Source organism: Bactrocera tryoni, chromosome 1 (assembly GCF_016617805.1).
Source record: "Bactrocera tryoni isolate S06 chromosome 1, CSIRO_BtryS06_freeze2, whole genome shotgun sequence".
NCBI lineage: Eukaryota > Metazoa > Arthropoda > Insecta > Diptera > Tephritidae > Bactrocera > Bactrocera tryoni.
The window spans coordinates 24,121,809-24,137,378 of NC_052499.1; the positions used below are offsets into that span (position 1 = coordinate 24,121,809).

At 38.4% G+C, this 15,570-nt stretch overlaps 2 protein-coding genes across 2 annotated transcripts in view; one reads left to right on the top strand and one right to left on the bottom strand.

Annotated features, from left to right (window-relative positions):
- The window catches only part of LOC120766179 (zinc finger protein rotund), a 118,854-nt gene that overhangs the window by 79,835 nt on the left and 23,449 nt on the right, over positions 1-15,570 (bottom strand). The window contains exons 4-5 of the mRNA XM_040091536.1: positions 8,423-8,459; positions 2,091-2,548 (exon numbers count right to left, since the gene is read on the bottom strand). Of these exons, the coding sequence (XP_039947470.1) occupies positions 2,091-2,548; positions 8,423-8,459 (495 nt within the window). The remainder of the gene's footprint in view (positions 1-2,090; positions 2,549-8,422; positions 8,460-15,570) is intronic.
- On the top strand, positions 11,932-13,847 carry LOC120766181 (very low-density lipoprotein receptor-like). Its single transcript, XM_040091538.1, has 2 exons — positions 11,932-12,070; positions 13,314-13,847. The coding sequence occupies exons 1-2, from the start codon at positions 12,019-12,021 to the stop codon at positions 13,679-13,681; spliced, it is 420 nt and encodes a 139-aa protein (XP_039947472.1). The 5' UTR covers positions 11,932-12,018; the 3' UTR covers positions 13,682-13,847.

The following is a 15,570-nucleotide window of genomic DNA, read 5'->3' on the forward strand; positions in this document are numbered from 1 at the left end:
TATATTAAAAACACTATTTACGCAAAGTTTTATGTTGATAACGTTATTGACACTTGATTTACAATACTTCTTCTTTACTGGCGTAGACACCGCTTACGCGGTTATCGCCGAGTGTAATCAGTGCGGCCGACGTTTCTTCATTTTGCTATGTGGCGCCAATTGGAAGTTCCAAGCGAAGCCAGGTCCCTCTTCACCTAGTCCTTCCACGGAAGTTGAAGTCCTTTTCCTCTGCTTCCCCGGCGGGTACTGCGTCGAAACCTTTCAGAGCTGGAGTATTTTCATCCATACGAAAGACATGACCTCGACAGCGTAGCCGCTATCTCTTAATTTGCTGAATTATATCAATGCCGTCATATAACTCGTACAGCTCAGCGTTCCATCGAATGCGATATTCGCGCTGGTCAACGCGCAGAACCTTTCTCTCGAGAACTCGTATATCCGACTCATCAGATGTTGTCATCGTCCATGCCTCTGCACCATATAGCAGGACGGGAATAATAAGTGGCTTATAGAGTTTGGTTTCTGTTCATCGAGAGAGGACTTTATTTTTCAATTGGCTACTCTGTCCGAAGTAGCGCCTGCCGGCAAGCTGGCATTGTAGTTGCTGTTCGTGTTAATACTGGTTCCAAGATAGACGAAGTTATCTACGACTTCGAAGTTATGACTGTCAACAGTGACGTGGGAGCCTAATCGCGAGTGCGACGACGGTTTGTTTGATGACAGGAGATATTTCGTTTTGTCCTCGTTCATTACCAGAACCAGACAGAACTCCTGCAACTCAAAACTCACTCACACAGATTCTTTGGCATTTCAAGATGCTGTCCGTGGAAACTGCAAAAAGTTGATATCAGTATCGTAACTGATGGCTATCGTGACTAATTAAAGTTGTAGCTGATACACGAATGGAGCTTGAAGTTTACGAAAATAAAGCGTTGGCTATTTCAGAAAATCAAGTATATCAGACATCTGTTTCCAGAACAAAAAGGTTACAGGCACACGAATGATGAGATGGAAAGAGTCAATCGTCAGGAAAAGATAAGTTTCGAGTCAACAAATTTAACGTAACTCTCGACAAACTCGGTTCTGAATTACTGAAAATACGCCAAGCATATAAAAAATTTGACGACAATTTTGCCGTTATCTCGGAATTCGACAATCAAAACATTGTATAATTTATTTATAATTATGAATCTTACGTCAATTTGATCTTGTAAAGATGTAGGCCAAGATCTTTCCGCAAAATTCGCCATAACGACGTCACAGAGATGCCCAACGCTTGTGTACGACGAGTGAGAGACCGATTTAGGTCTTCCTCAATTGATGCGCCAGCGGCATCAACATTCTCGACTCTACGGGCACTTCTTTATCGCACTGGCACGGGAACATTTTGTACTGTGCCTGTGGATTAAAATTTTTCCACTAGACGCTCAATTGTTGATCTGACATGGCCATATATTGGACGTAGCACTTCAAGTTGAGGCCACTGACTCCGAGTTTAGGCATTTTATAAAATAAATTTTAACATTTTCGACTCGTTTTTGGATCGTATATATTTCCATGATGAAATTGCAAACTTTACAGAAGAGAAATGTCAAAAGAACGGGTAAAAATATGGTGTCGTTTTTGGTCCCTATCGGTCTACTTTTGCAGCATTATATTGAAAAAACCTTATATATTTAATTAGTCTGAAAGAGTGGGGAACCTACTGTTTAATATTGTTGATTTCTCTCCCTATGCTTAAAATACATATGTAAGGGTTAGTTAGAAAGTCAGATACCTTAATTAAAGAATATCTTAGTATAAAGTGGCACTAGAAAAAAAATACAAACAAGAGCTCCACAACACTTAAATGAAACATCAATGAAGATATCAATATATAACTTTGTGAGAAGTAACGATTTGAAGGTGTTGCAACTATTATCTAGAAGTGGGTGAAATCGTACACCACCATTTCCGACCCCAAAGTACCGCCTATGGTATGGCTGAGTTTCAGGTTTCATTTTGTTATTTCTTTTAAAAATTTCCATAGTTGTTCAGTATTTAAGACCAAGAAAATTGCACATAAACAAATTTTGATATTTTTGACTTACCTGCGGACACATTTTGCACTGATACTTCCTGCCTGTACCGCTGCCACCGGCTCCCAATGTGACATTCATTTTGCTTGCATTGATCGGCTGCGGTACCACCAGCAAGGCAGCCGTTGATGCGCTGTGATGATGCGCCATGTGATTAGACGCTGTCGGCGCATGATGCGCAATGCCACCAATGCTCGCGCCGCCAAGACCAACAAGCCCGCCGCCACCGACACCACTACTGCCACCATTGCTGGCTCCGATAAGACCTAGACTACCCGGAGCAGTGACTAAACTACCGCCGCCACCATTACCTCCTCCTCCTCCAGCAGGTGAACTACTGTTCGAAGTGGCAATGGTTCGCAATGTGGCGCTAGGTCCATAAATAGAAGCAGCTGATGCCATGCCACTGTGATTACCCTGCGGCGTAACAGCATGATGATCTACGAGGCGGCTATCATCGAGAAAGTGACCTGAAAAAGAAAGTGCAAGCAAGGAACAAAATATTCATCATTAATTGGTGTCCGGAATCACAAATCAAGTATTTACTTAAATTACTAAAGTACAATTCAATCAGCTAGATTGGGTTAGGTTAGGCTCAGTGGGCGTTGCTGACAGCAGTCTCACTTAGACAGCTTAGAAGATATATTATGACACTTACAAATCGTCAAAACGCTTTGAGTCTATCACAATTTGCTGAGACGGTTAATGTTACTTTCGGCTTTATCTTCTGGTTTACTGAAGACAGTTCAAGGCAGTTCTTTAGATTTATAAAATAAATTAGGAAACTCATTTTTCTTCTGGTACACATATGTAAAATGAGTTTAACTATTTTCCTACGCTAATTCTGTCATGTTTTTAAGGATTGCCGCAAGTTCAACATCCACCAATATGAAGGGAGAAAGGATTCATGTAATACTTTGCTCTTTGTTTTTGTTATGGAAAACTGTAGCAAGTCTAATCTGCCGTATTTTGCAAAAATATCAAATTACAATGAAATTGGTCGGCAGCATCATGTTTACTCTGCGATTTGATCGCCAAAATCGCGATCGCCGACAGCGATCTTTATCGGTCGCGCCGCCGCCAAGCGCCACTGATTTCACCTACGCTGCTGACATGACCGCCGCATAATCACCATGCATCCCAAATACAGCTGACTGGTAGGAAATATGCGTCGTTAATGATTTTGCCTTCAATTTGCTTGGCCACGATTAGGATTTACATATATAAATAACGCAAGGCATTAAAAATGCAATAGACTTTCATTTACGCCTACATACGTCTTAAGACAACCATATCTGTAACTGTTTCACATCGCCTTTTTGACATCAGTAAGCTGTCAACCCTGATTAGTCAATTAAGAAATATCAAGCCTACAGGAAGAATCGACTTGCAATAATGGGGTTTTCAGTAGGGACTCTACAAAAGTATACCGACAGGGACAGCAAACGACGCCATATTTTTATCGTTTATTCGTGAACAAGAACGTGAAAATAATTCGGATTTTCAACGAAAATCATCTTCAGCGATGCAGCTCATTTCTAGTTGAATAGCAAATATGCGTTATTGGTCAGGCTGCAATCTACACGTACTTCATGAGTCACCATTGCATCTTGAAAAAAATACGGTTTGGTGCGGTTTATCGGCCGGCGGCATTATAGGGCCGTCCTTCTTCTGTGATGATCAAGACTTTACTGTTGATGGGAATCGCTAGCGCTCAATGGTAATCATATATTTTTGGCTCGAATTAGATGATATGGACTTGGACAATATGTGGTTCCGACAGGACGGCTCAACAAGCCAGGTCGATTTATGCTTGAAAACCGTCGAAACTTGGGTTCAGCGTCTGGACTTCTGCAAGCGTGGTAACGGTTTTCCTCACAGGGTTGCTACAGTTGGCGGTAATAACGTTGCTGGCAGTTAATTCGGCAGTCACACCATACTGCAAATGTTGCTACTTGTGTAGAGACTGCTGGCTTTGTAGACTTGTCATTTACTTGCTTGCTGCTGTTGCTTGCTTGCTGCTGTTAGGGGCGCTTAGTGCATGTTGCATGTTGTTTGCATTTAAGGAATTTATGTAAACATCTTGTAAAGCGTCTTGTTGCACCTCATGTTTTTTGTCTATATACGACTACAGCAGCAACAAGAAAACAAACTCACAGCAAAATCACCAATGAAAGCAACAACACACCTTGCTGTTTTTACCACGGTGCCCCGCTACAGTACACATGCGCTTCCATATAAGTATGTATGTACGTATATGTATATGCTTAAGTGTGTGTGTGACATATTTTAGACGCCACCTCAGCGCTTGCAGTTTGTTGTAGAAGCTCGTAACACAATTCGGGTTAATGTTTTAGAGGTCAGTAAAGTTGCAACAAAAGCGATGCAACATTTTGAAGCTAAGGCATTATGTCGATGCTGCTGTCACTTAATTACAATATTGTTATTATCGTTGTTGTTGTTATCATTGGCCATGCTGTTGTCGCTGTTGTTAATTGCTTACAATATTTTACCGGCGAATGTGCTTGGTTGACTTTGGAGTGCAGCAACTTTTTCTGTTCGTTGATTTATCCAGGTTTGTTGCCAGCATTTGTTGTTGCTGCAGCGTGGGAGTGTGCATGGTGCCGTCACATTGATGCTTATCGTAGATTTAACAATATTGCCATGAGATTGCATCGCTAAGCGTTCGCCACCAGCCACGCCAATGCCTAACGCGGTGCGTACTTGCAACATTTTGCGGTGATATGCATTAAACTAGCGAACGAGGCGCCTTGCCGCAAAGACTAGTCGGACCATTTGCAAGTGTGTTGGGTAAAACAGTTTAGCAGATAGTAATCTGCTACCTTATCTATTTGAATATAAACAAGTAGAGGATAAAACAGCTAAAGTACCGCTATTCGGAGTAGATGTTTAGGTAATTTTGAAAAACTATCATGACTTTGGAGAACTCCTAATGCGATTTATGTAAAATTGACATTATTAAACGAATGAGCATAGGGGAAGTTCCTTCAGGAAATACGCAGCAACAAGCATTTCCGCCAGATCCGATTAACATCCACAATGGTTGGGAGGTATGCATCTCGAAAATACGAATATTCAGTGAGCATTAAGTCTCAGCCGACTCGAAGTACTTAAACGATTACGTAATCTTTTCAATTCCCTGATTTGCCATCTGCGATGTGGCATCTGGAATGCAATCAAAGACGACACCACACTTTGAGCACCCTTTAGGGTTTCTATTCTTAAAAGTATTGGCCGATTAACTTACATCAAAGATAACGGGTGATTGAAGTAGAAGTATTTTTTCAATAGCCGTTTTGACAGATCAAGCGTGAGTCGTGTCAAGCAGTCATGTTAATTTGTTCAGTGTTTTTTGGCATTTCATCATGGAAAGACTTACGCCTTTACAAATCTTTCAACTTTATTACGAAAATTCACGTTCTGCAAAGAATGTGTTTTGCGCGCTTCGCTCCACTTACGGTCAACATAATCGGCTAACTGAGCGTACTATTCGCAACACTATCACCCATCTTGAGACCCAGCATTCATTATTGGATAATATTCGACCGAATTAACCACGTCCAGTACGCAGGGAACAAAATATAGCAGCCGAGCGTGTACACGAAGACCGTGGAGAGTCGATGCGACGCCGTTTGTAGTAACTCGGAGTGACGTATTGAACGACTTTGCGCGTTCTACGTCGATATCTTAAACTGAAAGCGTACAAAGTACTGCTTGTGCAAGAACTGAATCTGCTCGACCTTCCCTAGCGACATCGCTTCGCTCTATGAAAAGTTGAAAAAGTTGAAAAGTTTCAAGAAAACCCATCCTTTTCGAGCAAAATTTTGTTCAGCGATGAGACCCATTTCTGGCTCAATGGGTACTTTACAAACAACATTTCCACATTTGAGACGAAGAGCAACTTGAAGAAATTCAAGTGCTGACATTCCATCCAAAAAATAACGGTTTGGTGTGATTTGTGGGCCGGTGAAATCATCGGTCGGAACGTAACCGTCAATGGCGATAACCGACTATTTGATGCCTGAAATTAGACCTCGTAATCTCGGCGAGATTTGGAAATAAGGTATTTATTGAAGGAACACTTCGGTGAGCAGATAATTTCATGTTTTGGGCCGGTCGACTGGCAACATTGTCAGACTTTTTCCTGTGGGGATATGTAAAGCAAAACATTTCCCTAGTTAGCTGTCGAAATACTCGAACGAGTCATCGAAAATTAAACTCAACGGATGGACCATCTGAGACGTAACAGCGGACAACATTTGAAAGAGATAATCTTCAAAACACGAGTGCCAAAGAATGTTCTTTCGAATGATAATAAATATTCCCCATTAACTTTGAAGCTTCTGTGTTTTTAATTTAAAAAAGTAGGGATCCTCGAAATTGATAACCCTTTAAAAGAAGCCGGGTTCTAATACGAGCCTGCACAATGTTAACTTATAAAAGGTACATTTCGGTATGTAAGGTAAATAATAGAGTGTAATGCGAAACAGCTTTTTATTTAATGCAGATAAAGGGTGTTTTTTCAGACATGTGGTCCAGAAGAAATAAATGATATATAATTTAATGTTATGTTCAAGAGTTTAGCTTTATTTTAAAGATTAAGGTTTTCCCTTATGTTTTAGAAAAGATTTCGCACAGGTTAATGCTTTGGCAATCTCGAGTATATTCCGTCCGATGGGCCCAATTTTCGACCACTTTTTGCAACAATATTCTCTTCTAAGGTGTAAATCGTCTCGGACTTACATATATGCTTAAAGAATTGACTTTATATAACTCCACAAATTATAGTCCAGCAGTGTAAAATCGAACACCACGCGATATATTGGTCTTACCAAAAGTTTCCTACTATAAATTGATAGTTTCGTTGGCTGCGTGTAGCGCCATCTTATTGGAACCACAGATCATCCACATCAACATTATCCAATGCAAGCCAGAAAAATATAATTAACTGTGGCTCTATAGCCTGTCCCATTTACGGTTATACAATATTATGACCGGCTCCGTTTTTAAAGAAATATGGACCACTGATTCAATCTGCCCGTAGAGCACGCCAAACAGTGACTTTTTAAGAATGTAACTATGTCTCTCACAATGTCATGTGGATTATTATCATTCCAAAATCGACAATTTTGTATATTGGCGTATTCAACCGCAAGGGAGCTTAATCGCTTAATATATATTTTTTTTTGTGAAAATTGGGATCGGTGCCATTTCGTTTAGGGCCCAATCCATAAACGTGGGACGCGCTCAATGCTCGTTGGGCTTCAGTGTTTGCTCGAAATGGATATTGTAAGCCCGCAAACCAAGATCCATCCGTAAAATATTCCAAAAATGAAAGGGCGCAACTTCAATTATAACACGGGATGGCGATGGACTCCTTCGAGTCTTCTTCGATATCACAGCAGCAACAGCGTCTTCGTTGCTCACTGTTCATAGTCTCTGAGGATGGTCATAATCCAATATGTTGGGAAACCAATCTATTAAGTTGACCGAGTGTTTGACGTAGCACGCGATGAGTCGCGCAAAGCGCACCATTAATTTGGTGCGAGTGAGTCTGTTCATTATGATAAAGTAAAAACTATAGAAGTGAGTCGAGGCGCCATTAGAATTGTTTAGGATATTTTCTATTTAGATCTAGCCTTAAATAGATACATCTATAAAGTTCACAGCTGAGGTATTGCGATTAAAGTGGCGTAAGTACTGATACTTTGAAAAAATGTATAAAAGAGAATTTCGTATGTTTAGATAGAGCAAGCGGTGCTGATAACTAAACACGGTTTGGTGAGTGTTCTTCGGCTTGCTAGCTTTGTTATAGGTCATAAGTTTGGGCACCAAGACAATTAACCTAATAGAAGAGGCCGAATTATATTGGAAGGACCGAAGTTGATAGAAATTGATAACACCCAACAGATCCCAAAGGAACGAGTTGCGTGATCGATTTCGAAACACTTAAGCTCAAAATTGACGATCCAAGTGCCACAATATCCATCAGCCAAATTTCATGAATCTTGCTGCAGCTTCTCTTCTTGTTTTCGAACCAAGGTAATCGTTGAGGCTGCGGATTGATTTACATTTCAAATGACACGAACCTTTCAGCCTGCTTGATATCTAAAAAAAAGTTAGAATAATGTCTTCTGTTTGGAAATTGTAGGGCGAAACTCGAATACCATTCATATACGCATTGAACTTTATATTTACGACATCCAGGAAAGTTGCACTCCTTTTGTTCGTGTTGTTTATATACACACATATGGTACATATCTACCTACTATTTAAATATGTACATCAAATACATTAAATTTTAGTAAGTTTAAGTTTCATACCTTTTTGTAAGTTATTGTGATGGTCGTTCATTTTAGCCTGTAATGAAATACAAATATAAATTAAATATTAAACTATCGCGAGGAATATTATCACTAAATTCCTAATAATATTAAGAAATATTCAAAATTATTGCTCCGAATGCTACCGCTCCATATTCTTATCGGTCTCGCAACATTTGAAACTAATCAAAATATAGTATATATATGGTTAAATATTCATATAATATATACTTTATATATAAATGATCAGGGTGACGATATGCCTCCACAACATCGCACATAAGGTTCTATCGACCGTATTGTGTGAAAGGTTGAAGCACAGCATCTGCAAAATCAACAACTGACCAGATATTTACCACGTGTTTAATGTTGGAAAAGAACCGTGATAAGAGGGCCGACCTTTGTTGATTTCAAAGCTGCTTTTTACAACACAAAAAGGAGCTGCCTTTATGCCACTATGTCTGAATTTGGTAACCCCGCAAAACTAATACTACACAGCCGTGACGTCGTTGAGCAATACCAAAAGCTCCGTCAGAAGCGGGAAAACCCCTTCGATCCGTTCGATACCAAATGAGTTTTCAGACAAGACGACTCCCTATAGTGCAATTTCTTCAATCTACTGCTAGAGAAAATAATTCGAGGTGCAAAGCATAAAGAGCAAGACCTCCACTCCGTTGGAGAGACCAGTTGGAGAAGAGCCTGGCAAAACTTGGAATCTCTAATTGGGGCCAAACAGCGAAAAGGACTTACGCGTATTTGTAAACTCGGCTGTAACGCGTAAGCGATGTCTAAGCCAATAAAGAAGGAGAATAAATACGTCAAAGACATTAAGTTTTACTCCCTTGATGGTACGGGTCAGTGCCCATGGCCGACTTTTTACTGAAAGTATAGAACCTTTTGCAATAATAATGTGTCCTTGTGTGAAAAATGTGTAGCATCGGGTCAATACGGTTTAGCCCTCATACACTTAATAAAAATATTTTCGAACTTTCGTTATTCTAGTAGACCTTATGCACAATATATCGATCGGTCTGTGACTTATACAAGGTGCTTTCCAAAGTAAACAGGACTTTGAATCTAGCGCCCCTTGTGATTCTACGTTTTGGAAACCCAATAAATTCCAATGTGGAAATGGCGGATGCGATGGCAAATTGGCGCCATCTTTATGTCGATTGGTGCGTTAGAATCTGATATCTTTATCAATTGTGCGGTGAAATTTTCATGACATTTCATAGTTTGGAAGTGAAGTTATTGCGTTTTAAGTGTCAGTATGCTTGTGTTATCGGTGCGAAAATTAGCTTCAAACAAAGAGGCAACATTAAATTTTTTTTTAAATTGTTATTGGTAAAACTTTTACCCAAAAAGTTTCAATTGATGAAACAAGTTTATGGCGACGATTGCCTATCCCGTAGCAGAGTGCACGAGTGGTTTCTACGTCTTCAAAGTGGTCATGAGGACATAAATGACGATCAACATGTGGGCCAATCAAAATCCGTGATCACCGGAAATTCCATGCGGGAACTCATCAAAAATCAGCCGAGATCATCATTGAAATTCATGGAAATGGAATTGAACATCTCCAAAACATCGATTTAACGCATTTTCATTAAACATTTCGGTTTACGAAAGGAGTGTGCACGGTTTGTTCCGCACAAATTAACTGACGACCAAAAATTGCTCAGAATCCGACATTTGAAGCACGATTGTTTGACCAAAAATCACATTTTAACCATTAACCACTCGCCGTATTCACCGGATATGGCACGGTGCGACTTCTCCTTTTCGGAAAAATGCATTTGCCCACGAAAGGAAGGCGTTATGCAGACGTAGAGGCCATTCAAAAGGCTTGCAGCGGCATACTGGCGGCCTTACCGGCCAACGAGCTAAAACACTCGTTCGACATGCTTTTGGATCGTGCAAAAAGCTGTATTGAAGCAGAAGGAGACTATTTTGAATATAATAAATTGATTTTGAAGTAAAAACCATTTGTTGTGCTTCTTTTTTAAGTCCTGTTTACTTTAGAAATAATCTTGTATATATCTGAGTTTTTACCGATAATATCGGTCATACTGTTTAGGCATAATGTTGAAATTCAGAAAGAAAATTCGTAAAATTCCTAGCCCCAAATACCTTATGCATATATGAATTTCAAACTTCCGATTGGCTTTATACCGTTAACATCAGTCAATATGTAAGTTATATTAGCAAAATTAAATAAAAGTACAAGTATAATATGGCATACACCATAGCTCCCATATACTATATCATCATTTTCACTAGTCCTGAATGAAATTGTTTCCCATCCTTTGGATCAATCAATATACAATATTCTCCGGATATCCAATACATATATTAAATTTCGCCCCTTTGATCCTATAAGATACTAAATTTAATTGTAATCTATTCAGTTGCTTCTGATAATGTATGTACGTTGAACTGTTTCGTAACAGTTTTAATATAAAGATTAGCCAACGTTTGAAGGTACTTTATCGGCATTGTTTCTTGCGAAAGTAGAAAATCATCATTTGCAACCGAGTTTAGCCTTTGCTTGCTTTTACTTAATTTTTTATGGTTTAGCTTTTTTAATATTCTGCGAAAGCAGCAACAATGTGAGGGCAAACACCATGCAGCGCAGCAGATTTCTAATTAAAATATTCATTCCGTCAAAAAAATTCGCGGAAATCGTAAATAAATTACCCGGGTGGGTCGGTCCTTAATTTCTGTGGCAAATATGAGCCCGATCTGTTTTTGTATATAACAGCTGTTTAAGTTGGTATACCTCAGTAGTAGAAAACTATGGATAAAAATATCGAACAAAGAATTTGTCTAAAATTTTTTATTTCTAATTTCGTCTCCGAAATCAATGCGAATGTTGGAATAGGCTAGCGGTAATTCAGTTTTATCAAAAACCTTCAAAGACGGTCCAGAGATCGTTGAAGACATGCCTCGTTCTGGCTCGAGGAAAAAAAGCCGCACAAAAATCAAGGTGAGGTAATTTTTTGTTTCGATATTCGTGGTTTGGTGTATCATAAATTTCAGTGGGACAGACGGTGAAGAGGGAGTTCTAAATGGCCATACTGAAACGTTTGCGTGAGAACAACCGTTGAAGACGGCCGGAATTGCGGAACATCAATTCATGGTTCAAGTGTTTCGATGTATAATTAATTATTTTGCGTTTTATTTGACACAATAATATAATCTATCCCGGTTTTCTTCAGGCTTTCATATACATACATATATATTACACTTCAATCAATAATTCCTGACCTGAATCAGCATCGTAGTTGCAAGAGTATACTACTTCGAACCTTTTACAGAAATGGATTTACCAGCCGCATTTTATTAGTTTCTTATGTACCACAGGAATATTGCCGATATACATATAATACTTCTCAAATGGGAATTGACGAGCCACCCTCATCTAAGCGCATGTTTGAAGAACGAGCTGTTTGAAGAACGAGCCACGTCTCAAGTACATATTTAAGCACTACATTGTGCTAAAGCTTTAATCAGTAGTCAATTATAGAGGAACGCGAGCAGTTGCTGCGGAATAAATCAACTTCTTGTGAACTACATACATACATATATCCAGAAATATGCGTTTCGTGATTTTTGTGCTTATCTGCTACATTTCCTTAGCAATAAAGGGTATGTGAAACAACTACTGCCATCCACTTTTTGGGACGGCAATATTAAATATTTAATCGCTATAGTACCTGTGAAATGAAATTGGAATTTTAACACAAGTGTAAATTGTACTTTTGGAAAACTATATACTATTTTAATACATAATGAAAACTATTGATAACTGTGTAAAGCTCAGAACACATTGAACGAAAAACTGTTACAGTGGCGATGAAATAAAAAACTACTTTTTTAGCTATTTATGCGAATAGTTCAATTTCACCTTGTACGATGTTTCACCATGCTCGTTGCCTTATGAACGTCATAAGGGTTCAGTAGGGTAATCCCTTTTCTATTTTTTTTTTTTTGTGCATTTTCTGTTCCTTTATACCCTTAGAATAATGTAGAAACCCACTTTACCATTAGAAGGTTTCGAAAAAGGCCAAAAAATAATAATACCGCTCGACGTTCGGAGCGCTCGGAGTGCACACCTCAAACTTTAAACGCGTTTTACTCAAAGCACACTTTTTTAAACTGGCGGACATGATTCCGGTCGAATTAATCAACCGATTTGTCCTATATTTTTATAATTTATTGACAATGCTGTGACAAAATTTAGTAAAAAAAACAGGGAGAAAAATTACAAAAAAAAGGAAAAATCCTTTTTTATTTATCAACATCTTTCTAGTAGGGATGATAACCATTCACGTACGTTTTTAGAATAAATTGGGTTTTTGTGTTTCAGATGATCCAAACATGAGAAATCGTGCCCGCCAGTGAAAAAACGCATCTCATTCACCCAGCCATTTCTCCGACAGATTTCATCAAAAAATTCCGAAAAATTTGTATACGCACTCCACGATATACCTCATATGTGAAAAAAGTTTTATTGTAGAATAAAAATTTCTATGAAAAAAATATGTAAAAAAAAGGCCAGATTACCCTACTGACCCCTTAAAATAATCGTTCTCAAGGCATTGGTATTTATGCTAAAGAAACATTTATGTATACATGAGACTTTCTCGGAATCTTTCACGTTTGCGATAGCGCACTCAAGATTGTATGAATCAACTTACTTGTATGTGTGTGGATACTGCGAGTTAAACCGAACGACAATTTGACAAGTTATATGCAAATAAAAATATATATTTTAAATACACTTACGTCATGCAATGCTGCGTACAATTATTTTCTTGACGTAACGTTATTTTATAAAATGAGTCGGAGTTTCAAACCGATTTTCAGATTTTTTTCTACTTATTTTCAGCTGATGACCATGAAGATTGCGAGGGTTCACTATGTAAAAATGGTGAATGCATTGATGATCTGGAGTGGTGTAATGGGTCTGTGGAGTGCTCAGATGGATCTGATGAAATGGATTGTAAAGCCGCATTATGCTCAGATTCAGCTTTTAAATGTAACTATGGCGCTTGTATACCGGTTGATAAAGCTTGCGATAAAGTATTCGATTGCTTGGATGGCAGTGATGAATCGTTTCAAAATTGTGATCCTATGTTTTGTAAACCCAATAAATTCCAATGTGGAAATGGCGGATGCGTAGATTTAAGCAAAAAATGTGATGGGAAATTCGATTGTCCCGATCAAACCGACGAATATCCGCCCTTGTGTGGCTAAATGCGGTCATTTAAGTCTTTCCAAAACTATATTTTCAACCCATTTTAAAAGTGAGTCGCAAAAGTGAATATCAAAGGGAACAAACAAATAAACATTTTCTCTTTATGCGAACAGTGTAACTCTTCATATATGTAATATTTAAATATAAATATGTGAAAAACATAAATCTTGATTTTTTCTTTGTTCATGAGAACTGAATCCCTTTCAGTGTTTTGAGCTATTTTGTTTGTTTCTCCATGGATGTGTCAGAAAATTTTACAGTAACTAAAGATATTGAGGTATACATATATAGTGTTATAAAAGTTAGTGCCTTTCAAGGTTTCTTACTTCTTCAAAGAAAAAACATATAAACTTCAAATTTAATGGACAATGGTCTATCCGTTGACTCCAATTTTCGATGACTCGTTCGAGCATTTCGCCTGGTAACTGCTCCAAGACCTGAATCGAAGCGGGAGTGTTTGCATAGACTTTGGACTTTACATATCCCCAAAACAAAAATTCTAACGGTGCGATATCATACAAACCAATCCAACGGCCCAAAACGCAAAATTATCTGCTTACAGAAGTGTTCTCTCAATATATCTATTAATTGATGCGATGTGTAAGAAGTGGCGCCGTTTTTGTTGAAACCAAATGTCGCCGAGATCACGAACTTGTTTATATACCCATTGTGACAGAGATTGGTCTCATCGGTAAACAAAATTTGACATCGAAATCGTCGGTTCTTCTTGGAACTTTTGAAGAGCCCATAGAGCGAAGCGATGTCGCTTCAGTTCTACGCTTTCAATTTAAGATCTCGTCGTAAAATGCGTCATGTCGTTCCACACCTCAGTCCGAATCGCTGCGAACGACGCCGAATCGACTCCCCACGGTCCTCGCGTACACTCTCTTCTACGTTTGCTATATTTTTTCATTGCGTGCTGGGCGTAGTCAATTCGGTCGAATATTATCCAATAATGAATGCTGCGTCTCAAGATGGGAGATAGTGTTGCGAATAGGACGCTCAGTAAGCCGATTATGTTGAGCATAAGTGGAGAGAAGCGCGCGGAAAGAGACTCCTTACAAAACGTGAATTTTCGTAATAAAACTGAACGATTTATAGTAAATTTTGTTTAGGCGTAAGTCTTTCCATGACGAAATGCCAAACAACACTAAACGAAAATGACATCACAACTTGACACGGCTCACGCGTAATCTGTCAAAAAAAGGCTATTGAAAAAAGTACCTCTACTTTGATCACCCATTATATATAAATTAACAACATGATGACAAGATTTGAAATCCGGGCAACTATTTGTCCATCCAGAATAGACGTGTTGGTATTGCAGATGGGCGGTATTTGACTGGGTATTCGTTATAAAAGCTCTTACAAAGTGTATGTGAGCCCGCCCCTTTATTGGTTTAATTGTATCTCAAAATACTGCTTAAGTTTCATTACCTATCTCACTCTAATAATTTTCGAAATCAGACAATAACTTTACAAGTTCGGAATCCTGAATATGTGGACGTCAGACTGATTTTTTATCGAATGTATTGATCTCTGTATGATACTACGAAAAGGATGCTTCCTTTTCGATAATAATGCGCTGCAAAAATAAGTAAAAAACTTTACTTGTTTAGTATACTACAGTTGGGCTCTTCACTTTCCATTAAAATCTGAGTAATCTTCCTTTGAACTCTAGAAACGATTAAATATGAATAATATATTGCTCACTGATATCACTCGGATTTTTCTAAAATATTTTTGCTTTAAACTTCACAAAAACGATGACTAATTTAGAAAAATATGAGCAAACTTAGACTTCACGACACAATGCTGAGCTCAACAATAAAATCAGCTAAATTCGATATCGAAAAGTTTTGTTTAATATAACGTTAATAAATATGTA

Bases quoted from the DNA above. Each gene is read 5' to 3' on its own strand.
- LOC120766181 (XM_040091538.1), top strand. From the start codon at position 12,019: ATGCGTTTCGTGATTTTTGTGCTTATCTGCTACATTTCCTTAGCAATA. The intron at 12,071-13,313 runs GTATGTGAAACA...ACTTATTTTCAG, and splicing joins CATTTCCTTAGCAATAAAGG to CTGATGACCATGAAGATTGC.